This window comes from Ahaetulla prasina, chromosome 17 (assembly GCF_028640845.1).
Source record: "Ahaetulla prasina isolate Xishuangbanna chromosome 17, ASM2864084v1, whole genome shotgun sequence".
Lineage (NCBI taxonomy): Eukaryota > Metazoa > Chordata > Lepidosauria > Squamata > Colubridae > Ahaetulla > Ahaetulla prasina.
This window is the reverse complement of record NC_080555.1, coordinates 10,635,073-10,657,939: the sequence shown is the minus strand read 5'-3', so window position 1 is coordinate 10,657,939 and position 22,867 is coordinate 10,635,073. Positions and strand designations below refer to the sequence as shown.

The 22,867-nt window shown below is 44.4% G+C and overlaps 1 protein-coding gene across 9 annotated transcripts; it reads right to left on the bottom strand.

Annotated features, from left to right (window-relative positions):
- Positions 1-1,864: 1,864 nt before the first annotated feature.
- Positions 1,865-21,773, bottom strand: TM7SF2 (transmembrane 7 superfamily member 2). 9 transcript variants are annotated; one of them, XR_009152418.1, is made up of 12 exons: positions 21,532-21,773; positions 17,597-17,768; positions 16,522-16,718; positions 15,201-15,255; positions 13,556-13,750; positions 12,426-12,529; positions 10,841-10,960; positions 10,258-10,426; positions 8,809-8,889; positions 4,582-4,704; positions 3,753-4,494; positions 1,865-3,567 (listed from the first exon to the last, which is right to left on the bottom strand). XR_009152418.1 is itself a non-coding variant. In XM_058160795.1 (10 exons), exons 1-10 carry the CDS (start codon positions 17,649-17,651, stop codon positions 4,334-4,336), a joined length of 1,260 nt encoding a protein of 419 aa, XP_058016778.1. In that variant the 5' UTR covers positions 17,652-17,933; the 3' UTR covers positions 1,865-4,333. The 9 variants fall into 9 exon arrangements, 1 of the variants encoding a protein (XP_058016778.1); XR_009152419.1 differs by lacking the exon at positions 21,532-21,773 and adding an exon at positions 18,108-18,216; XR_009152421.1 differs by lacking the exon at positions 21,532-21,773 and adding an exon at positions 17,958-18,092.
- Positions 21,774-22,867: the final 1,094 nt, after the last annotated feature.

Below are 22,867 nucleotides of genomic sequence, written 5' to 3'. Positions count from 1 at the left end.
TACAGTACGGGTTCATTTAGTGACCATTCAAAGCAGTGGTGAAATCCAATTTTTTTTTTTACTACCGGTTCTGTGGGTGTGGCTTGGTGGGCATGGCAGGAGAAGGATACTGCAAAATCCCCATTCCCTCCTCACTCCTGGGGGAAGGATATTGCAAAATCTCCATTCCCATCCCACTCCTGGGGGAAGGATATTGCAGAATCTCCATTCCCTCCCCACTCCTGGGGGAAGGATATTGCAAAATCCCCGTTCCCTCCCCACTCCTGGGGGAAGGATATTGCAAAATCCCCATTCCCACCACACTCCTGGGGGAAGGATATTGCAAAATCCCCATTCCCTCCCCACTCCTGGGGGAAGGATATTGCAAAATCTCCATTCCCTCCCCACTCCTGGGGGAAGGATATTGCAAAATCCCCATTCCCACCCCACTCCTGGGGGAAGGATATTGCAAAATCCCCATTCCCTCCCCACTCCTGGGGGGAAGGATATTGCAAAATCTCCATTCCTTCCCCACTCCGGAGGAAGGATATTGCAAAATCTCCATTCCTCCCACTCCTGGGGAAGGATATTGCAAAATCCCCATTCCCACCACACTCCTGGGGGAAGGATATTGCAAAATCCCCATTCCCTCCCCACTCCTGGGGGAAGGATATTGCAAAATCTCCATTCCCTCCCCACTCCTGGGGGAAGGATATTGCAAAATCTCCATTCCCATCCCACTCCTGGGGGAAAGATATTGCAAAATCTCCATTCCCTCCCCACTCCTGGGGGAAGGATATTGCAAAATCTCCATTCCCTCCCCACTCCTGGGGGAAGGATATTGCAAAATCTCCATTCCCTCCCCACTCCTGGGGGAAGGATATTGCAAAATCCCCATTCCCACCACACTCCTGGGGGAAGGATATTGCAAAATCCCCATTCCCTCCCCACTCCTGGGGGAAGGATATTGCAAAATCTCCATTCCCTCCCCACTCCTGGGGGAAGGATATTGCAAAATCTCCATTCCCTCCCCACTCCTGGGGGAAGGACATTGCAAAATCCCCATTCCCTCCCCACTCCTGGGGGAAGGATATTGCAAAATCTCCATTCCCTCCCTATTCCTGGGGGAAGGATATTGCAAAATCTCCATTCCCATCCCACTCCTGGGGGAAGGATATTGCAAAATCTCCATTCCCTCCCCACTCCTGGGGAAAAGATACTGCAAAATCTCCATTCCCTCCCCACTCCTGGGGAAAAGATACTGCAAAATCTCCATTCCCTCCCCACTCTGGGGCCAGCCAGAGGTGGTATTTGCCGGTTCTCCGAACTACTCAAAATTTCTGCTACCGGTTCTCCAGAACCTATCAGAACCTGCTGGATTTCGTCCCTGATTCAAAGTTACATGAAAGCATTGAAAAAACTAACTTATGACCCTTTTTCACACCACCGTTGCAGCATTCCCAGGGTCATTTGATCAAAATTCAGATGCTTGGCAATTGACTCACATTTATGACAGCCGCAGCGTCCATCTTTTGTAACTCTCTAACAAGCAAACTCACTGGGGAAATCCGATTCACTTAACAACCGTGTTACCGACTTAACTGCGGTGATTCACTTAACAAATATGGCAAGAAAGGTCGTAAATGGGGGGGGCGCAAAACCCACTTAACAAATGTCTTTGAGTTAGCAATAGAAATTTTGGGCTCAACTGTCATAAGTCGAGGACTACCTGTATTAGTTTTAAAGTGGGACGTCTAAAACCATTATTCAGAGACGGATGTGTATGTCGTGCCGCTTAAAAACTTGTGTTTCCCAAACAATGCAGAGTAGAAAAATTTGCAAAAATGACATTCCAAATCCAGTAGGGTTTTTTTTTCCCTTTTATTTCCTTGCTCAATCTTCTTTCAAACCACTGCAGAAGTCAGTAATTCCTTAATTCTGGAGCTGCCAAAGGATCCCAAGAAAGCAAGTCCAGTTCAGATCTCCCATCTTGGATTACCTCAAGATTCTTTGCCTTATTTTCCCTCCCTTGTTCAAGGTAGTCCTTGACTTTTGAGTACGACGGTTTGTTTAATGACCATTCAACAGAACTGGGGGGAAAATAATGACCATTTTTCACAACTTCCCCAGGATCACATGATCAAAATCCAGCCTCTTCGCCACTGTCTCACATTTATGACGGTTGCAGCGTCCTGGGGTCATGTGATCATCTTCGGCAACCTTCTGACAAGCAAAAGTCAACGAAGCCAGGTTCACTTAATGACTGCAGTGATCCACTAAACAAATGTGGCAAAAAAGGTCAAAAATGGGGAAAAACACACTTAACAACAGATCAATTGTCCAAAGTTGAGGACTACCTGCATTATTAATAATGGGATTCAGAGAAACCCCCTTTCAAAAAAGATTTCATCGCTAGCTACAAATAAACACTATTTCCCATTGCAAAGAATATTTTTATTCTTCCCAGCATCCAATTATTTGCTATTCCAAGAGCAAAAAAAACAAATGTTTCGAGTTTTAAATGTTATTTTTTTAAAAGCTGGCATATTCCAATCCCCAAAAACATTAGTTGAATCGTAAAAAACTAAAAGTTAATTTTTCTTACGTCTGAAAACCTCTAATGCCAATTTCCAAAAAGTTGTCATTTTTACGACACTCCAAATTATATCGAGTTCTCCTTTTATTACTTCAGCCTGCCGGCTAGTATTGCTTTGTTAATTTGTAAAGTTTAAGAAGTGGAGTCCTAGTTCCCGAGATCCTATTAATCTCTTCAAAAATATTCAGCTTCAAGACCATCTTACTGAAACTTGCAAATAGCCAAAGCACTTTAATTGTTCTGTTGAGACCCCTGGAAAAGGGTGCAGAGAAGATCAACAAAGATGAATAAATGTCTGGAAGCTACATCATATGAAGAACGGTTGTTGTGACTTGTTGCCTGCCAGCCCCTCCAGCAGCCGAATCAAGAAGAGGCGTCGGCATGGGAGTCGGGATCAGCATCAAGGCAACCTGAGAGCTCCAAGGGGGAAGAGGGAATGGAGCTGTCGGAGAGAAAGAGGCAGAGCCTGGGCTGTCCGTCAGCCCTCAGGAGGAGAGTCAACAGCCCCCAGGTCTGGAGGCAGCTGATGAGGAAGAGGAGGAACAGCTGGGTCCAATGCCTGAGGCACAGAAGGCAGAGGAGAGGAGAACAGTGGAAATCTATGGGCCGGTCCTCGGGACGGAAGAGCCACCGCTGCTAGCGAAGCTCCGCTCTAGATCTGGGGATAAAAAGGCAGGGGGCGGAGATGAATCGATGTGGCAGACAACTGAGGGGCTGTCTCCAAAGCACCAGGCGGCAGGACGAAAAGCAAAGGGTGGAAGCCAGTCGGAAGGAGATCCAACCTGGGACTAAGGAGAAATTTCCTGATAGTGTCAGTTGCCGCTTTATGCCTGCTTGTGCCTTGCGGTGTGTATTTTGCAGTGACAGTCTGCCATGATCTGTGGGATGAGAAAAGCAAGGGGGGGGGGTTGCTCCAAAGTCACGCAGCTGGAAGAAAGAGCCACATACCAACCTGGACCCAGACTGGCCCTTATAGAAACATCTCGCAAGAACTTGATTTTTTTTTTTTTTGTTTACATTTATACCCCGCCCTTCTCCGAAGACTCAGGGCGGCTTACAATGTATAGGGCAATAGTCTCATTCTATTTGTATATATTTACAAAGTCAACTTATTGCCCCCCCAACAATCTGGGTCCTCATTTTACCTACCTTATAAAGGATGGAAGGCTGAGTCAACCTTGATTGATCGGTGGGCAGCGGGAGGCAAGCAAGCAAGCAAGGGAAAACTGGAACTTACGTCATTTTGGCACGTGAATCTCAGTTCTGGCTTTGCATTACTGTCCAGTCACTTGACCTTGTATGAAATTGTACCTTTTTAAACCAATGTTGTTAAGGCTCGTTCTTACTTAGAGGTTCAAGCTGAGGGAACCCTTGACTTTGGAAGTTGTGGCTGTTCCATGACTGGTGGTTTTAAGAAAAGACGGGACCCGCCATTTGTCCGAAATGATATGGGTTCTCCTGCCGTAAGCGTTGAGATGGAGTAAAAGACCTCTCAGGTCCCTCCCGACTCTTGTTATTCCGTGCCCTAAAAATCAGTTTTATTTCGATAAAAGCAATTCCAGCTCCCAAGTCTATTTTTCCAGTCTATTTTTTCCTATCGGGAACGAAATCAAGACAAATGGAAGACAGGCAATGAAATCAAAGGAAGACATTCTCCAAGCTACGCCGGCGTCTTCTTCCTCACAATGGCGTGAATCCAGGAGACATTTCTGGCCCGAGACGAGTCCAGAGACCATCTGGAAATGGGCGTTTATGAATTCAGTAGAGATACGGGAAAATCCGGTAGGGGACACGTCGGCAATATTCTTGCCATGCCAGCCCGTACTTCCTCAGGCACTGGTGTTCGTCCCGGGCATCCCGATGAGCCAGCAGCAAGGTGAAATAGATGATATAAAAATAAGGCAAGATGTGAGTGAACCCTGCAATGAAACCAAAAGGAGGAAGGCCAGCTTAGGTTGCCGTAGAGAAACAAAACCGGAACCTCTCCTAGAGTGGCTGCCACTTACCGCAGGGCAAGGACCACGCAAAAGCCATGATCAGGTCTCCTAAATAGTTAGGGTGTCGCACAAAACCCCACCAGCCAGAGACCAGGAGGCGCCGACCGGTTGCCGTAGGGATTGTCCGGAGCCCTGGGTGGGGGGTGGGGGGAAGAGAGTGATAATATCAGCCCTAGTTCCAGCCTTACAAAATATATGTAGGGAACGTTCATGCAGTCAAAAATATCCCCATTAAAAAAAAAAGGATATGCGCACTAATCAATGAAATGGATGCATTAAAGAAATTTCCCCCCTTTAATGCAGTGATAGTCAACCTGGTCCCTACCGCCCACAAGTGGCCGTTCCAGCTTTCATGGTGGGCGGTAGGGGTTTATCGATACTGAAGCACTTTCCTTTTTTTAAATTTAATTGACTTTTTGAAAAATTTTCATAGCGTTATTTAAAAACATTTTCATTAGGTTTTCATCAAATTCCCCGTGACAATTTAAATGTCTGAAAATATACTATTTGTATCACCCGCGCATAAGTTTAGTTCGCGTTTCGTAAGTGAAACTAAATGGCGCTATAGTGCAACCGCAAACCAAAGAGCCTCGTCCCAGAATAGCTCGCGCATCTCCCCCCACACCACCCAGCTATAACAGACAAGCAGAGCTGGTAGCCGGCGCCCCCCCAACCCCAATCCACAATGCGCGAGAGGCATGCGCAGACGATGATACACGGCACATTACTGTGGAACCGGTGGGTGGTTAAAATTTTTTACTACTGAGATACAAAAGTGGGCGATAGGTTTAAAAAGGTTGACTATCTCTGCTTTTAATGCATCCATTTCATTGATTACTGTGTGTATCCTTTTTTTTTTTATGGGAATATTTTTGACTGCATGAATGTTCCCTACATATAAAAAGATTTTTAAAAAATTGGCAAAAAATTAAAAATTGGTTGGAGGAAATTACCCAATCAAAAATGGAATTTAAACCCAGAACTTTATTTATTAGGAATAATTAACCCAAAAATAGACAAATCTTTACAATATCTAATACTTCATATATTAACGGCAGCAAGGATTGCTGTCACATATGGATGGAAACAAAGCAATGTACCAGGAAAGGAAATAATAATTCAAAAAATTCTACAGTGCAGAAATGACGCTGGAAATTAAGGAAAGGGAAGGGAAATTAAGGAAAGGGAAGAGTCGGAATACTATAAAGTGTGGAACAAACTATATGATTGGTTAGAAAAAAGAAATCAAAATAATAAATCGGAATGTTAATCTAATTAGGTTAAAACTAAGAAGTGTAAATTACTGAATAGTGTTAACCGGACAATGATGGTTCTGTAAATAGACACCAATATAAATATAAGCACGTAGATAAACGATTGAATAAGAACAGAGAACATATATCTATGTCGATACAGCAAGCTGTAAAATAATATATGATGTAATGTATTTTTAATGTGTTTTTGTTTTTTGTTGTATTTTTCTTTACTTTGTTTTTAAAAGTCAAAAGTTCAATAAAAATTATTTTAAAAAATTAAAAAAAAGGATATGCGCACTAATCAATGAAATGGATGCATTAAAGAAATTTCCCCCCTTTAATGCAGTGATAGTCAACCTGGTCCCTACCGCCCACAAGTGGCCGTTCCAGCTTTCATGGTGGGCGGTAGGGGTTTTGTCCGATACTGAAGCACTTTCCTTTTTTTAAATTTAATTGACTTTTTGAAAAATTTTCATAGCGTTATTTAAAAACATTTTCATTAGGTTTTCATCAAATTCCCCGTGACAATTTAAATGTCTGAAAATATACTATTTGTATCACCCGCGCATAAGTTTAGTTCGCGTTTCGTAAGTGAAACTAAATGGCGCTATAGTGCAACCGCAAACCAAAGAGCCTCGTCCCAGAATAGCTCGTGCATCTCCCCCCACACCACCCAGCTATAACAGACAAGCAGAGCTGGTAGCCGGCGCCCCCCCAACCCCAATCCACAATGCGCGAGAGGCATGCGCAGACGATGATACACGGCACATTACTGTGGAACCGGTGGGTGGTTAAAATTTTTTACTACTGAGATACAAAAGTGGGCGATAGGTTTAAAAAGGTTGACTATCTCTGCTTTTAATGCATCCATTTCATTGATTACTGTGTGTATCCTTTTTTTTTTTATGGGAATATTTTTGACTGCATGAATGTTCCCTACATATAAAAAGATTTTTAAAAAATTGGCAAAAAATTAAAAATTGGTTGGAGGAAATTACCCAATCAAAAATGGAATTTAAACCCAGAACTTTATTTATTAGGAATAATTAACCCAAAAATAGACAAATCTTTACAATATCTAATACTTCATATATTAACGGCAGCAAGGATTGCTGTCACATATGGATGGAAACAAAGCAATGTACCAGGAAAGGAAATAATAATTCAAAAAATTCTACAGTGCAGAAATGACGCTGGAAATTAAGGAAAGGGAAGGGAAATTAAGGAAAGGGAAGAGTCGGAATACTATAAAGTGTGGAACAAATTATATGCTTGGTTAGAAAAAAGAAGTCAAAATAATTAATCGGAATGTTAATCTAATTAGGTTAAAACTAGGAAGTATAAATTACTGAATAGTGTTATAATGACAGTTTTGTAAATAGACACCAACGTAAATATAAGCACGTAGAGGAACGATTGAATAAGAACAGAGAATATATATCTATGTCGATACAGCAAGCTGTAAAATAATACATGATGTAATGTTATGTTTGTTACGCGTTTTTAATGTGTTTTTGTTTTTTGTTGTATTTTTCTTTACTTTGTTCTTAAAAGTCAAAAGTTTAATAAAAATTATTTTAAAAAAAATTAAGGAAAAAAAAAAAACCAGGGCCGTCCCAAGAAAATCCTACTCTACAATGTAAGAACATAGAATAATCGGATTGCAAAGGGACCTTGGAGGTCTTCTAGTCCAACCCCCCTGCTCAAGCAGGAGACCCATACCAATTCCACAGGCTCTGAAGGCTTTCCTGCAGCCGCGTGGAGACTCCTGGGAGGGGAGGGGCAGCATGGGCATGCACAGGTATCTCCCACATGTGCAGCAGAGCTCCGAATATCAGCTGGCCAGTGGGAGGCGCGCAGGCATGCGTGGTGGAACTGACCTAGGTCGATGGCTCACGTGCCCGCAGAAATGGCTCCGTGTTTCATGGATTGATTGTTCTAACTACCAGGAAATTCCTCCTTAGTTCTAAGTTGCTTCTCTCCATGATGAGTTTCCACCCATTGCTTCTTGTTCTACCCTCAGGTGCTTTGGAGAACAGCCCGACTCCCTCTTCTTTGTGGCAACCCCTGAGATATTGGAACACTACTATCATGTCTCCCTTAGTCCTTCTTTTTATTAAACTAGACATACCCAGTTCCTGCAACAGTTCTTCCTATGTTTTAGCCTCCAGTCCCCTCATCATCTTTGTTGCTCTTCTCTGCACACTTTCTAGAGTCTACACATATTATAGATTCATTTGCGGACTGTTAAGACCTTGACCGTCTTAACTGAAATTTTCTGGGGTTGCACAATCCATCGAATTACAACCTTACCCAAAAGTTGGGTTCTGGCCACCTGCTAAGGTCGTCCTGCTGCAAACATCTTAAGCTTAATCGTGAGCAGGGGGATGGACTAGAAGATCTCCAAGGTCCCTTCCAGCTCATTCTATTCTAAATGTAATCATCTAGGCCAGAGGTCTTCAAACCGGGCGGCTTTAACTTGTGGACTTCAACTCCCGGAATTTTCCAGCCAGCTACGAGAATTCTGGGAGTTTATTTATTTATTTATTTATTTATTTATTTACATTTATATCCCGCCCTTCTCCGAAGACTCAGGGCGGCTTACACTATGTCAAGCAATAGTCTTCATCCTATTTGTATATTTACAAAGTCAACTTATTGCCCCCAACAATCTGGGTCCTCATTTTACCTACCTTATAAAGGATGGAAGGCTGAGTCAACCTTGGGCCTGGTGGGACTTGAACCTGCAATAATTGCAGGCAGCTGTTGTTAATAACAGGCTGTTTAGCAACCTGCGCCACTCAAGGACCCATAGTTGAAGTCCACAAGTCTTAAAGCCGCCCAGTTTGAAGACCTCTGGCCTAGGTTAAAAGGAAGCAAGGCCACCAGGTTGTGTGAATACACTTGCCAACTTTTGGAGTTGGTTAATTCGCTCTTGTTGGACCCACCCCATAAAATGGAAATGTGTGAAGCTACAAACCAGCCACTCTGGGATCAGCGGGATTCCGTCGGAAGGTGTTTTTCTGGGAATTGGCACCACGGAATATGGAATACCCCAGGCCTGAAAAACGAAAAAAAAAAAAAAGTCAATGAGATGATTGAATCATAGCGTCATAGCATTAGAAGGCACCTTAGAGGGCATCCAGCCCAACCTTCTCTCTCAGCACAGGGTCCATCACATCAATGCTTCCCAAACCTGGCCACTTCCAGCTGTATGGACTTCAATTCCCAGAATTCTCATCAGCAGCCATGTTGACTGGAATTCTGGGATTTGAAGTTCACAGGGACAAATCATTAAGGTCGGAATGGATGACTATTCAGGCTCTATTGGAAGACAACAAAAAGAAAATGAAGAGGAAAAAAAAAAGAGAAAATAGTCAGTTATTCTGTAAAAGAATAGAAAGAATAATAGAATAGAAGGATGGGATGCTCTGTTTTGTTATTCTGTAAAATAATAGAATAGAATAGAATAGAATAGAATAGAATAGAATAGAATAGAATAGAATAGAATAGAATAGAATAGAATAGAATAGAATAGAATAGAATAGAATAGAACAGAACAGGGATCTCCAACCTTGGTCCTTTAAGACTTGTGGACTTCAACACCCAGAGTTCCTCAGCTGGCTGAGGGACTCTGGGAGTTGAAGTCCACAAGTCTTAAAGGGACCAAGGTTGGAGACCCCTGGAATAGATTAGAATATATACAATAGAATATATACAATAGAATTAGAATTAGAATTAGAATTAGAATTAGAATAGAATAAAATAGAATAATGGATTGGATTGGACTGGAAAGAATAGAATAGAATTAGAATAGACTTAATAGAATAGAATAGAATAGAATAGAATAGAATAGAATAGAATAGAATAGAATAGAATAGAATAGAACAGGGATCTCCAACCTTGGTCCCTTTAAGACTTGTGGACTTCAACTCCCAGAGTTCCTCAGCCAGCTAAGGGACTCTGGGAGTTGAAGTCCATAAGTCTTAAAGGGACCAAGGTTGAAGACCCCTGGAATAGAATAGAATATGTACAATAGAATATATACAATAGAATTATTAGAATTAGATTTAGATTTAGATTTAGATTTAGATTTAGAATTAGAATAGAATAAAATAGAATAATGGATTGGACTGGAAAGAATAGAATAGAATTAGACTAGACTAGAATAGACTAGACTAGAATAGAATAGAATAGACTAGAATAGACTAGAATAGAATAATAGACTGGACTGGAAAGAATAGAATTATAACAGAATTAGAATAGAATTAGAATTAGAAAAGAATGCAGGATAGGCTAGGCTAGGATAATAAGAGGTGGAAGGGACCTTAGAGATCTAGTCCAAACCCCCCTTCTCCCCTTCATTCAAGCAGGAGATAACGAAAGCGTTCGGTACGTGCTCAGAGGGCCCATTTGCAGCCTCACTCACCATTTAGCAGGACGATGCCCCCCGCCAGAGGCAGGCTAAGCTGCTGGGGGTGAGTTACGAGGAAGCAGGACTGGAGGCTGTACAGGAACGGCACCCAAGCTAGGTCCCCATAAGCGAGCATGAAACCAAAGCCATCATGGACGATATCCATTGTGGTCAGAACGGCCTCCTGCAAAATATTCATAATCTTCAGCCACGAATTTCTTGACTCCAGTCTTTTTCAACCTTGGCTACTTTTAAGATGGGTGGACTTCAACTCCCAGAATTCCCCAGCCAGCTTTGCTTTGCCGGCTGGGGAATTCTGGGAGTTGAAGTCCACCCATCTTAAACTGGCCAAGGCTGAGAAAGACCGCTCTAGCTTCATCCAGCTGTGCAAACAGCTGTAGATCACTCAAAGCGGTGAGTCAAGTCAGATTGCGCGACCAGCCTTATACCTCTAAAATTATTTGCTAGCCAAATAATTTGGGAGTTTCTGAGTTGGGGAAATATTTCTGTCTCCCACGTTCCAAGGATAACTTGTTCAATTTTTTTTTTGGACTCCCCATCCCTGTGGCCAGGCCTGCGTAGCCACGGTTTAACCTACCTCATGCCACAAGGCATCTACCACGTAGAGAAGCTGGAAGGCATTAACCAGGATCATGGCCAGAGAGGGGCTGCCTCTCAGCTCCGTCTCTTTAACCAGCATTGCCATGTTGATCAGGGCCTGTGGGAAGGAGGAGACAGTCAGCCCAGCGATGGGAACAGACTCATCTTCAATTTTCCCTATTCGTTTCCCCCTGTTTTCTCCGTCGTACTGGATTTTAAAAACATGTGGATAAAATTAGGGAGCTGGAGGCTAAAGTTAAGTTTACTTTACTTTACTCTACTCTACTCTACTCTAGTTTAGTTTACTTTGACTGACTTTATTGTCATTGCACCTCGTACAACGAAATTAAATGCCGTCTTCAGTGTACGTTATAACTATAAAAATAAAAACACAAACATACATCCTTCACGTTCTATATCACTGAAATTGAAAACCCGATATTGCATTAATGTTGCACAATACCGTAGAATTCTAAAACTTACGAACACCAACTCAGGAAGCTCAAACTGCCCAAGGAGCTGCTGATCCAGTTCTACAGAGGAATTACTGAGTCTGTCATCTGCATCTCAGTAACTGACTGGTTTGGTTCTGCGACCCAACAAGACAGACACAGACTTCTATTCTATTCTATTCTATTCTATTCTATTCTATTCTATTCTATTCTATTCTATTCTATTCTATAAATTAGAACTGCAGGAAAAAAAACAATGGCTACCAACCTGCCTTCCATGGAGGACCTGTATACTGCACAAGTCAAAAAGAGGGCTGTGAAAATATTTACAGACCACTCGTATCCTAAACATAAACTGTTTTAACTCCTATCCTCAAAACTTTCTTCCTCCCATCTTTTTCTTCCTTCCTTCCTTCCTTCCTTTTTCCCTCCCGCCCACCCTTCCTCTCTTCCTTCCTCCTTTCCCCTCCCTTCCCTTCCTCCCCTCTTTTCCTTCCTTCTTCCCTCACTTTCTTCCTCCCCTCTTTTCCTTCCTTCCTTCCTTCCTTCCTCCCTCCCTCCCCTACCACTTTTCCTTCCTTCCTTCTTTCCTTCCTTCCTTCCCTTCCTTTTCTTCCCTCCCTCCCTCCCTTCCCTCTTTTCCTTCCTTCACTCTCCTCTCACTTTTCCTTCCTTCCTTCCTTCCTTCTCTTCCCTCCCTCCCTCCCTTACCTTTTTTCCTTCCTTCACTCTCTCCCCTCACTTTTCCTTCCTTCCTTCCTTCCTTCCTTCCTTCCTTCCTTCCTTCCTTCCTTCCTTCCTTCCTTCCTTTTAATCTGGGTCATTTGCTTTCTGGCTTGTACAGACTCTTGAGAATATGAAGACAGTGACGAAGCTCAAAGCTTGCAAGTTCTAGTAAGGACACATAATATAAAATAACAGGGTCCTTAGAGGTCTTCTAGTCCAACCCCCTGGGACATGCCATTCTGGACAAATGGCTGTCTTAAGTTTCTTCTTCAGCAGCCGCAAGTCCTGGAGGCAAGCCGTCCCATGGATAGATAGTTCTATCAGAAGGCCCTTCCCAAATATGCCTCTTTCTTATTGGGGGGGTCCCCGTTATGTTCTCCTCATCGCCACCACAGGGACACTTACCCAGCCAAGGAGACCTGGGCGCAATTCACAGAAGAATTTGAGATCAAAGACCCCAAGGCGCGGGTTCAACTCGTGGCCCATGAAGAAGTCATAAATGGGGTTTCCTGCAGGAGGGGAGGAAAAAAAAAACCATAATTTTTTCTGAAACGCCCTGGGTGAGCGGAACGGCCTTTGTTCCTCTCCTACGTCCCAGGAAAACTGCCCAATTCAGGTATAGGTAGTCCTCGGGTGACTTGGAGATCTTCTAGTCCAACCCCCTGCCCCCTATACCATTTGAGACAAGTGTCTATCCAACCTCTTCTTAAGAACTTCCAGTGTTCGAGCACCCACAACTTCTGGTGGCAAGCTGTTCCACTGGTTAATTGTTCTCCTAGGTTGCTTCTCTCCTTGATTAGTTTCCATCCATTGTTTCTTGTTCTGCCTTCTGGTGCTTTGGAGAAGACCCCCCCCCTCTTCAGTTGTAGGTGCTCCGACACTGGAGGCTTTTAAGAAGAGACTGGACAGCGAATTGTCTGAAATGGTCTAGGGTTCTCCTGCTTGAGCAGGGGGCTGGACTAGAAGACCTCCGAGGCCCCTTCCCGCTCTGGTATTCTATCATCTTAAAGGGGGAGAAACACTATGCTAGTCTATCTCAAGAGAGGTGGACAAGACTGCAATGGGGTTTGAGATCCTTCCTCTTCCGGGTTTTTCCTCATTCCAGAGCCCCCCTTGAGTTTTTCCAGATTTGGGGGACCCAGGGGTGGGCCGCTGGGGGTTTGCAGGGGTTCAGGAGAACCTCTAACTAAGAGTTGTGCAGTTCAGAGAGCCCCCAAATCCCACTCCTGGCCTGCCCACCTCTCCCCGCCCCTCCACAGAGTTCCCACGCGGCCCGTTTTGGATGCAGGTAAGTGCAGGGTGCACGCGGAGGCTTGGGGAGGGTGAAAAACGGACCTATCGGAAGTTTGGGAGGGATGGAAACGGGCTCATTTCCGGCCTCCAGAGGGCCTCCAGAGCCTGGGGAGGTCATTTTCTCGAGGAAAACCTCCAGAGTCCGGGAAGGGCAAAAACGCCCACCACCACCTGCCTTGGTGCACCATGGCCATGCCCATCCAGCAACCGGGTAGAGAACCCCGGGGAGGGGGGACCCTCACCTGAGTTCCCACCGGGAGCCAGAGCTGTCTCTGGGGCGAGCAGGGCCTTGAAATAAAGAAGGATGCTGAGGCTGAAAGCCAGGATGGTCGCTGCAAAGGCCAGCTGCAGGATGTGATCGTAGATGTAGCTCAGGCGCAGCCCCCCGGCCAGTCCGGTGCCCAATGTCAATGCTGTGACCAACATGGCGTGAAAACCTACCCAAAATGAAAAAGCAGGGAGGGGGATTTGTACCCTAAATGAGATCCACGCCTCAGTAGTTCTCTCTGGGAACTCTAAAAACTCAACTATAATCCTTCGCGGGGTGGAGTCTGGGCAACTGAATGGAGCTGAGTGTTTACTGGCCGGATGCCTTTCCTGTCGCCAGGGTGGAGTTTTGAAGAATTGACCGAATGCATTAATTATAATGGCTCTTCTTTTTAATTTTCTCCCCATCCTTTCTTTTAAAAGTTTTGGAGTGAAACTTCCGGCATTGATATTTGCTGTAGTCCGAGCGATACTCCACTGGGTTTTTAAAATATTTTATTTTATTCAAAAAATAGAAACTCAAAACAAAAAAAAAAGAAGAAGAAAAAAAAAGAAAAAAGCAAACAGAAGAAAACCAAATCAGACAAAAAGGGAAACCGCTTCTGGACTTTGTGCTTGAGGCGGGGAAAAAAAATGAAACTGATTTTGGGTTTTACTGATTAGATAGGCCTGTTGTTATAGAAATGGCTAGTTTATACAGGTAGTCCTCAACTTACGATCACAATTGAGCCCTGAATTTCTATTGTGAGGCGAGACAGTTGTTGAATGAATTTTGCCCCATTGCACAACCTTTCTTGCCACCGTTGTTAAGTGACTCACAGCATTTGTGAAGTTGGCAACACTGTTGTTAAGTGAAACTGGCTTCCCCATTGACTTTGCTTGTCAGAAGGTCGCAAAAGGGGATCACGTGGCCCCCGGGACACAGCAACGGTTATAAGTATGAAGCAGTGGCCAAGCTGTCTGAATTTTGATCATGTGACCATACGGACATGTGAAAAGTGGGTCCTGTCACTTTTTACAGTGCCGTTCTAACTGCGAATGGTCACTAAATGAACTGTCGTTAAGTCGAGGACTTCATGTACTTCCAAAGTATATTCCTTAATTAAATTGCCTAAAACAAACCAATTTGGGGAAGCGATGCTACGGCCCTCTTTTGCCAAGTCTCTCTCCCCTCCCACGCCCATTTGTCCCTAATCCAGTGGTGGGATTCAGCCGGTTCGCACCTATTCGGGAGAACCGGTTGTTAACTTTCTAAGCAGTTCACCATTGTTGGAAGAAATCTTATTTTGTTTTTTTCCACTTTACAGGGCTAATCCTGTAAGGAAGGCAGGAAGGAAACCTTCTGGTGGTATTTCTAGCCTGATCTTTATTGCCCTGCTTACAGAAACTGCCTCTCTGGTTAATCCTTGTTACATTGTAACAGCTAAGGCGAAGCACCCATCCATGTGAGTGATGTTGAGTTGGCCACGCCCCCACAGTCACATGACTACCGAGCCACGCCTACCCAGCTGGTCATTAGGGCAAGGAACCGTTGTCAACTTATTTGAATCCCACCACTGCCCTAATCCCTTCTGATGCCTTCATTTTTCCAAGCCTTTTTCGTCGTCCCGAAATATCTACCGTTAATGCGATATTGCAGCCGGCTCTTGTCCCGAAGGAGGCTTCCTTCCGTGATCTGTTGCGGAATAAAATAAAATAAAAAAATAAAAATATCAAGAGTTTTCATAAGATCTTGGCAGCAATCCACCTGGTCAGACAAAACAGAAATTCATGCCCACCCAAATGGGCACTTGAGAATAAAAAAAGTTTCGTTTAACCACGCTGTGGTCCGCCAGCAGCCTGCGGAGCTGGCAACGGAGTCGGACAGTGATGAGGCTGAGGAAGAGCGTGGGCCAGTCCTGGAGGCTGGGGAAGGCCCGGATGAGGGCTCTGCGTCGGAGGCTGAGGTGGGGCCAGGGCCATCGGGGAGTGAGGTGCGGACTCCGGAGCCTCCAGAGGCTGACAATAGTGAGGCAGAGGAACAGGAGGAGCCTGTTCCTAACACACGCATGAGAAGAGCTGCCAGAAGGCAAGAGCAGCTCAAGCAGAGAGGACGACTCGGGAGTAGGCCCAAGAGATGATTGGCCCCTCCCATAAGGCTTAAAAGACCAGCAATGGCGTTTGGACTCTTTGCCGGAAAACAACACTGATAGCCTTGCTCCTTGTCTTGCTGCATTTATTTATTGTCGGCGTCTTCTGCTTTTGAACTTTTGCCAAGAAAAGCCTTTGACAGTTTGCCTAATTAGACCAAGGTTAGTGATAAGACTGAAGAATTGTGTTAGGAAGAATTTGTTTCGATTTAGTTTGGACAATGCTGAAAAAGAGTTTAATTCTCAGCTGTTCTAATAAAGTCTGTTTTCAAACTGATTGCATTTAATAATACCTACTTGGGCCTGGGTCATAACAAACCACTGCAAGCAATTCATTTAACAACCATAGCAAAAAAAAAAAAAAAGGTCGTATAACCGGGAAGAAATTTAACGATGTCGCTTAGCAACAGAAGTCTTGTTTAGTCTTGCTTTGCAACAGAAATTCTGGCCTCAGTTCCGGTCCTAAGTCGAGGACCATCTGTCATAATGGAAAGTTCCCCTGAGCCATAGGGTCCAATTCTGTTATTTATTAGGGACAGAATGCCTCTCATCTTTTAGGTTGTTCCTTCTGCCAGCTGGAAACGCCTTCAAATTTACTGCTGTCCTTTTTGTAACCCTTTAACACTCTACTGGCCCATCTCTGTCCAAGCAGAATAACAGAGTAACTGAGTGGGAAGGGACCTCAGAGGTCTTCTAGTCCACCCCCTTGCTCAAACAGGAGACTCGTTGTCATTCAAGACAAGTGTCCGATTTCTTTGTAAAAAAGTGATGGAAAACCGAGGCCAGAGCCGACCGTGGCAGCCCAATCTTACCTTCCCCATGGGCAGGCGGTAGAGCAGGGCTTGGAATGCCAGCCAGGACAGGACCAGAGCGAAGTCTCGGGGGCTCCAGAGGGAGCGGACGGAGGGCAGCGGCCAGGGGGGACTCAGCACGCTGGCCTGCTCCGTCCTGCAGATCAGCAGCAGGTAGAAGACGGTGCTGGGCATTGCAACCATTAGGAGGGCTACCCCTGGAAGGAGGAGGAGGAGGAAGAGGAGAAGAAGAAGAGAAGAAGAAGAAAAAGAGGAAGAGGAGGCAGGGGAGAAGAAGAAAAGAAAGGAGGAGGAGGAAAAGAAGAAGAGGAGGAAGAAAAGGAGGAGGAGGAGGAAGAGGAGAGGGAGGAGGAGGAGGAGGAGGAGGAGAAGAAGAAGAGGAGGAGGGAAAAAAGGAGGAGGAGGAGAGGAGGAGGAAGAAGAAAGAAGAAGAGGAAGAGGAGGAGGAGGAGAAGAGGAGGAGGAGGAAGAGGAGAAGAAGAAAAGAAAGGAGGAGGAGGAAGAGGAAGAAGAGGAGGAGGAAAAGAAGAGGAGGAGGAAGAAAAGGAGGAGGAGGAGGAGGAAGAAGAGGAAGAGAAGAAGAAGAAAAGAGGAGGAAGAGGAGAAGAAGAAGAAAAGAAAGGAGGAGGAGGGAAGAAGAGGAGGAGGAGGAGGAAAAGAAGAAGGAGGAAGAAAAGGAGAAGAAGAAGAGAAGAAGAAGGAAAGAGGAAGAGGAGGAAGAGGAGAGGAAGAAGAAAAGAAAGGAGGAGGAGGAAGAAGAGGAGGAGGAGGAAAAGAAGAAGAGGAGGAGGAAGAAAAGGAGAGGAGGAGGAGGAAGAAGAGGAGGAGGAGGAAGAAGAAGAAGAAGAAGAAGAAGAAGAAGAAGAAGAAGAAGAAGAAGAAGAAGAAGAAGAAGAAGAAGAAGAAGAAGAAGAAGAAGAAGAAGAAGAAGAAGAAGAAGAAGAAGAAGAAGAAGAAGATGATTACTACCTATAATCTGGTCCTTAAAGGAGGGATTAGAAAGGACAAAAAAAATATTGAGAATTGGAGATATCAAAGCTCTGGGCTCCCCCACCCCAATTCTCCTCTTCCTTACCAAATACACCCCCAAATTCGAGTTCTTTAGTGCGAAGAACCTTCAGCCGATCCATTTTTCCTTCCGAGCTCAGATCCCGAAGCTTCGGTTGAGATATTTTTCCCACCCACGGAGAACTCCTGCGCCTCTTTTATGTCTTGATCTCCATTAAATAGCCAGGCACCGTCTCAATCTGTAGAAGAAGAAGAAAAAATAATCCCGTTTGGACAAAAGGGCAGTTGCCTTCAACAACGCTGGGGCTGCAGCGAGAAAGTTGGAGACCCCGAATATTCCCGCTTTCTCCAGCTGGCCAAAGGACTCCCCCCCTTTCCATTTAAATCCATCTTCCAACCAACTAATTTACGTGGAGAATAGATTTTACGTCTGCATTGTTTTCTCCGTCTGCAGCCAGACTCGTAATTCGAGATGCGTTGCCTTCTTTTTTTAGAAATTAATCACAGAGGGAGCACGCAAAGTCTCGCACGGAGCTAACAAAGGACAACCAAATTGGGTCTCCTTCCTTCCTTCTTACCCTCGTTGGGAATTTTTTCACCTCCGGTTTGGGACTCAGGAAGATTGTGCAAAAACACGCTTTTCACACAACGCAGCTCTCCTCGTTTTGATCCCTGCCTGGGTGTGTGCGAGCGTGCCTGGGTAGGATTGTCGTACGTTACACAACATCGGTTTGCATTTCGGAATAACATTCTGTTATACAGGTAGTCCTTCGACTTGCAACTGCAGCCGAGCCCAAAATTTCTATCGCTAAGTTATAATTATAACTATTATTATATTGTTACGTGAGCTTTGTGCCATTTTACGACCGGTCTTGCCACAGTTGTTAAGTGAATCACAGCAGTTGTTAAACTTAGTAATATAGTTGTTAAGTGAATTTAGTTTCCCCTTTGACTTTGCTTGTCATTGTAACCGAGGCAGCTCCACATTTCAACCAGCAAATGCTCAGTCTTACATATAGGAAAAAAGAACCCAAAAACTAAGTACATACTAGATGGACATTACCTTACAGATGACCCCCATCCCGTTAAAGACCTTGGAGTTTTCATGTCAAATGATCTAAGTGCCAAAGCCCACTGCAACTACATAGCAAAAAAAGCTCTAAGAGTTGTAAACCTAATCCTGCGTAGCTTCTTTTCCAAAAACACCACACTACTAACCAGAGCATATAAAACATTTGCTAGACCAATTCTAGAATACAGCTCGCCAGTTTGGAACCCTCACCACATCTCTGACATCAATACAATCGAACGTGTCCAGAAATATTTTACAAGAAGAGTTCTCCATTCCTCTGAAAACAATAGAATACCTTATCCCACCAGACTTGAAATCCTAGGCTTAGAAAACTTGGAACTCCGTCGCCTTCGACAAGACCTAAGTTTAACTCACAGAATCATCTATTGTAATGTCCTTCCTGTCAAAGACTACTTCAGCTTTAATTGCAATAATACGAGAGCAACTAATAGGTGACTCAGACTGCTAAGACAGTCTGTTATTTAACACAGCTGCTTGCAATTACTGCAGGTTCAAGTCCCACCAGGCCCAAGGTTGACTCAGCCTTCCATCCTTTATAAGGTAGGTAAAATGAGGACCCAGATTGTTGGGGGCAATAAGTTGACTTTGTATATAATATACAAATGGATGAAGACTATTGCTTAACATAGTGTAAGCCGCCCTGAGTCTTCGGAGAAGGGCGGGATATAAATGCAAATAAATAAATAAAAATAAATAAATTTAAACTTAATGTCAACCGCTTTAATCTAGATTGCAGAAAATATGACTTCTGTAACAGAATCATCAGTGCTTGGAATACTTTACCTGACTCTGTGGTCTCTTCCCATAATCCTAAAAGCTTTAACCAAAAACTTTCTACTATTGACCTCACCCCATTCCTAAGAGGACCATAAGGGGCGTGCATAAGCGCACAAAGGTGCCTACCGTTCCTGCCCTATTGTTTTTCTTTTCTTCTTCCTATATAAGCATATATATGCTTATACCTCCTAATATTTACTCATATATATGTTTATATACTATATAATCTTTTTGTGTGATACCTACATATATTGTTGTGACAAAATAAATAAATAAATAAATAGTGATTACTAAACACAATTCAGTCCTCAACAAACTTATTTTATTAAAACAGCTGAGAATTAATTCATTCTCAGCTTCGTCCAAAACAAATTCTTCGGCCTTATCACCAACCTTTGCTGTCTGGCAACCTGCCAAAGGCTTTTCTTGGCACAAACCCCACATAGTTCAAGAGACACTGACAAGAAGCAATGGAATCAACGTTGCTTTGTTACAAAGAACCCAACGGCTCGTTGCTGCTCTTTTAAGCCTTATGAGAGGGGCCAATCATCTCCTGGCCTTACTCCCGAGTCGTCCTTTTTGCTTCAGCTCAGGGGTGAAATGTAAAATTTGTTACTACCGGTTCTGTGGGCGTGGCTTGGTGGGGATGTAATGTGACTAGGTGGGCATGGCCAACTTTTTAAAAAAAAAACTTTTAAAAGCATTCGACCCTTTGAAATTACAACGGCATTGAAAAAAGGGACTTGCAACCGATCCTCACCCTTACGACCATCATGCCATCCCTAGGGTCACATGATCAAAATTTGGGCACTTGCCATCCTGGGGTCATACGATAGCAACCTGCAATCTTCCAAGGACATGGGGGGCTTCCAACAAAGCCAAGTCAATGGAGGAAGCCAGATTTGCTTAATGGCCATGTGACTCACTTAACAACCGCTGTAAAACAAGTGGTAAAATCAGGCTCGAGTCACTTAACTACCTTGCTTAGCGATGTCCATTCTGGTCCCAGTTGTTGTTCTAAGTCAAGGACTCCCTGTATATTTTTTTCCAGAGTAAGAAAGGGTAAAATAGCTATTATATACCATATTTTTCGGAGTATAAGAAAAAAAAAAGAAGGTGAAAATCTGGGTGCGTCTTATACTCCGAATGGAGCTTCAGGAAAAAAGCCCCAAACAAAAAAAGTCCCAAATGGAGCTAAAAATTCACCTCTGGGAACAGCTGATTCCGGGAGGCCCATCTACCGGTCAATCACCTTTTTTCTTATTTTCCTCCCCAAAAATTAAGGTGCGTCTTATACTCCGAAAAATACGGTATATTTTAGGATACATTTCAATAGGAGAAACTCAGCTATGTTTCTTATGATGTCAATGGGAGGAAGGTGTGTGTGTGTGAATTTTCACTCTCTTGTAAAAAAAATTACACTTTTTAACATAAACCAAAATATCTCATGCACGGATATTTGGGGTGCCGTTTTGTTGGGCAATGGCTAAGACGCTGAGCTTGTCGATCGAAAGGTCGGCAGTTCAGCGGTTCGAATCCCTAGCGCTGCTTAACGGGGTGAGCTCCTGTGACTTGTCCCAGCTTCTGCCAACCTAGCAGTTCGAAAGCACAGAAGAAAAAAAATGCAAGTAGAAAAAATGCCGGCCATATGACCATGGAGACGTCTTCGGACAGCGCTGGCTCTTCGGCTTTGAAATGGAGATGAGCACCGCCCCCTAGAGTCGGGAACGACTAGCATGTATGTGTGAGGGGAACCTTTACTTTTACCTTTGTTGGGAAATTCCTCCCTCCGCGGCTGATTAGATTCCGTACATCAGAATGCATTGGTGCATCAAACTGCATGTGGTGCACAGCAAGCCCACCCCCGCCATCCACCTCCCACCTTCTTAAGTTTACAACTTGCATCTTGCATGCAAAATGCAGGCAACTGCCAAAGAGCGAAAGTGGAGGTATTCCACAAAGGGAACTGGCCATCGTATCCGGAGCCACTGACAGCCGCACTGAAGGATTTGATTGACAGAATTAACTCCCTCCCCATCCATCAAAGGAGGATCCCCCCGACTTGCTTCAGCAACCTCCCCAAGGAGGATGGAGACCTCCCCCCTCCCGTGTCTCCCCTTAGAGTGGCTCACCTGTGCGAAGGATGCCAGGAGGCACACCTGTCCTGCAGAGCGCCTGGCCAGGGAGCCTGACAGCTGGCTGCCCCGCCCTCTGCCCATGCTAGCCTTAGGCAAGGAGAGCCAATCGCCTCCCAAGGAGGGAATGACATCATGGGGCAAAGAGCCTATCCGGGTGGGAGGAAAGCCCCTGGTTGCTTTTCATCGCTTTCAGCTCTACTGGAGATGGGAGGGACGGAGGGAGGATGGAAGGAAGGAAGGAAGGAAGGAAGGAAGGAAGGAAGGAAGGAAGGAAGGAAATAATAGGAAGGGAGGAATTAGATAGAAGAAAACAGGAATGAGAGACAAATTGGGGGAAGAAAAGGAAGGGAGGGAGGGAGGGAGGAAGGAAGGGGGAAGGAACAAAGGAAGGAAGGAAGGAAGGAAGGAAGGAAGGGAGGAAGGAAAAAAAGAAGGGAGGAATTAGGTAGGAGAAAACAGGAATGAAGAATTAGGGGGAAGAAAAGGAAGGAAAGTAAGGAAAGGAATCTAGAGAAAGAAGGAAGGAAGGCAGGAAAGAAGGAAAGGGAGAAGGAAGGAAGGAAGGGGAAAAAAGGAAGGGAGGAATTAGGTAGAAGAAAACAGGGATGAAGGAAAATTAGAAGGAAGAAGGAAAGGAAAGGAAAGGAAGCTAGAGAAAGAAGGAAGGAAGGCAGGAAAGAAGGAAGGGAGAAAGAAGGGAAGGAAGGAAGGAAGGAAGGAAGGGAAAAAAGGAAGGGAGGAATTAGGTAGAAGAAAACAGGAATGAAGGAAAATTAGAAGGAAGAAGGAAAGGAAAGGAAGCTAGAGAAAGAAGGAAGGAAGGAAGGGGAAAAAAAGGAAGGGAGGAATCAGGTAGAAGAAAACAGGAATGAAGGAGAATTAGGAGGAAGAAGGAAAGGAAAGGAAGCTAGAGAAAGAAGGAAGAAGGAAGGAAGAAGGAAGGAGAAAGAAGGAAAGGAAAGGAAGGAAGGAAGGAAGGGAAGGAAGGAAAAGGAAGGAAAAGGAAGGAGGAAGGAAGGGAAAAAGGAAGGAAAAAGGAATGAAGGAGAATTAAGGGGAAGAAAATGGAAAGAAAGAGAGAGAGAGAGGGAAAAGAGGAAGGATGGAAAGAAGGAAGGCAGGAAGGAGAAAGAAAGGGAGGAAGAAGAAAAGGAAGGGAGAGAAACAGGCGGGAGGAGGGAGGGAAAGAGGGGAGGGGAGGGAAGGAAGGAAGGGAGGAAAAACAGAGAAGGGGGTGAGGGGGAGGAAAAAGAGGAGATAAACCAAAAAAAAGTTGCTCCCAAAGCCTCTAATTTGTTCCTTAGCCTCAGATGTGGCCCCCAAAAAAGAA

Excerpts from the sequence above, each read along its gene's own strand:
- TM7SF2 (XM_058160795.1), bottom strand. The coding sequence starts at position 17,651 with ATGGATCGGCTGAAGGTTCTTCGCACTAAAGAACTCGAATTTGGGGGT. Across the intron at positions 10,961-12,425 it reads GCCCAGGTCTCCTTGGCTGG|GCCCTGATCAACATGGCAAT; the intron begins GTAAGTGTCCCT and ends TCCTTCCCACAG. Across the intron at positions 4,705-8,808 it reads CGCTGATCCCAGAGTGGCTG|GGCTCCGGACAATCCCTACG; the intron begins GTTTGTAGCTTC and ends CCCCCCACCCAG.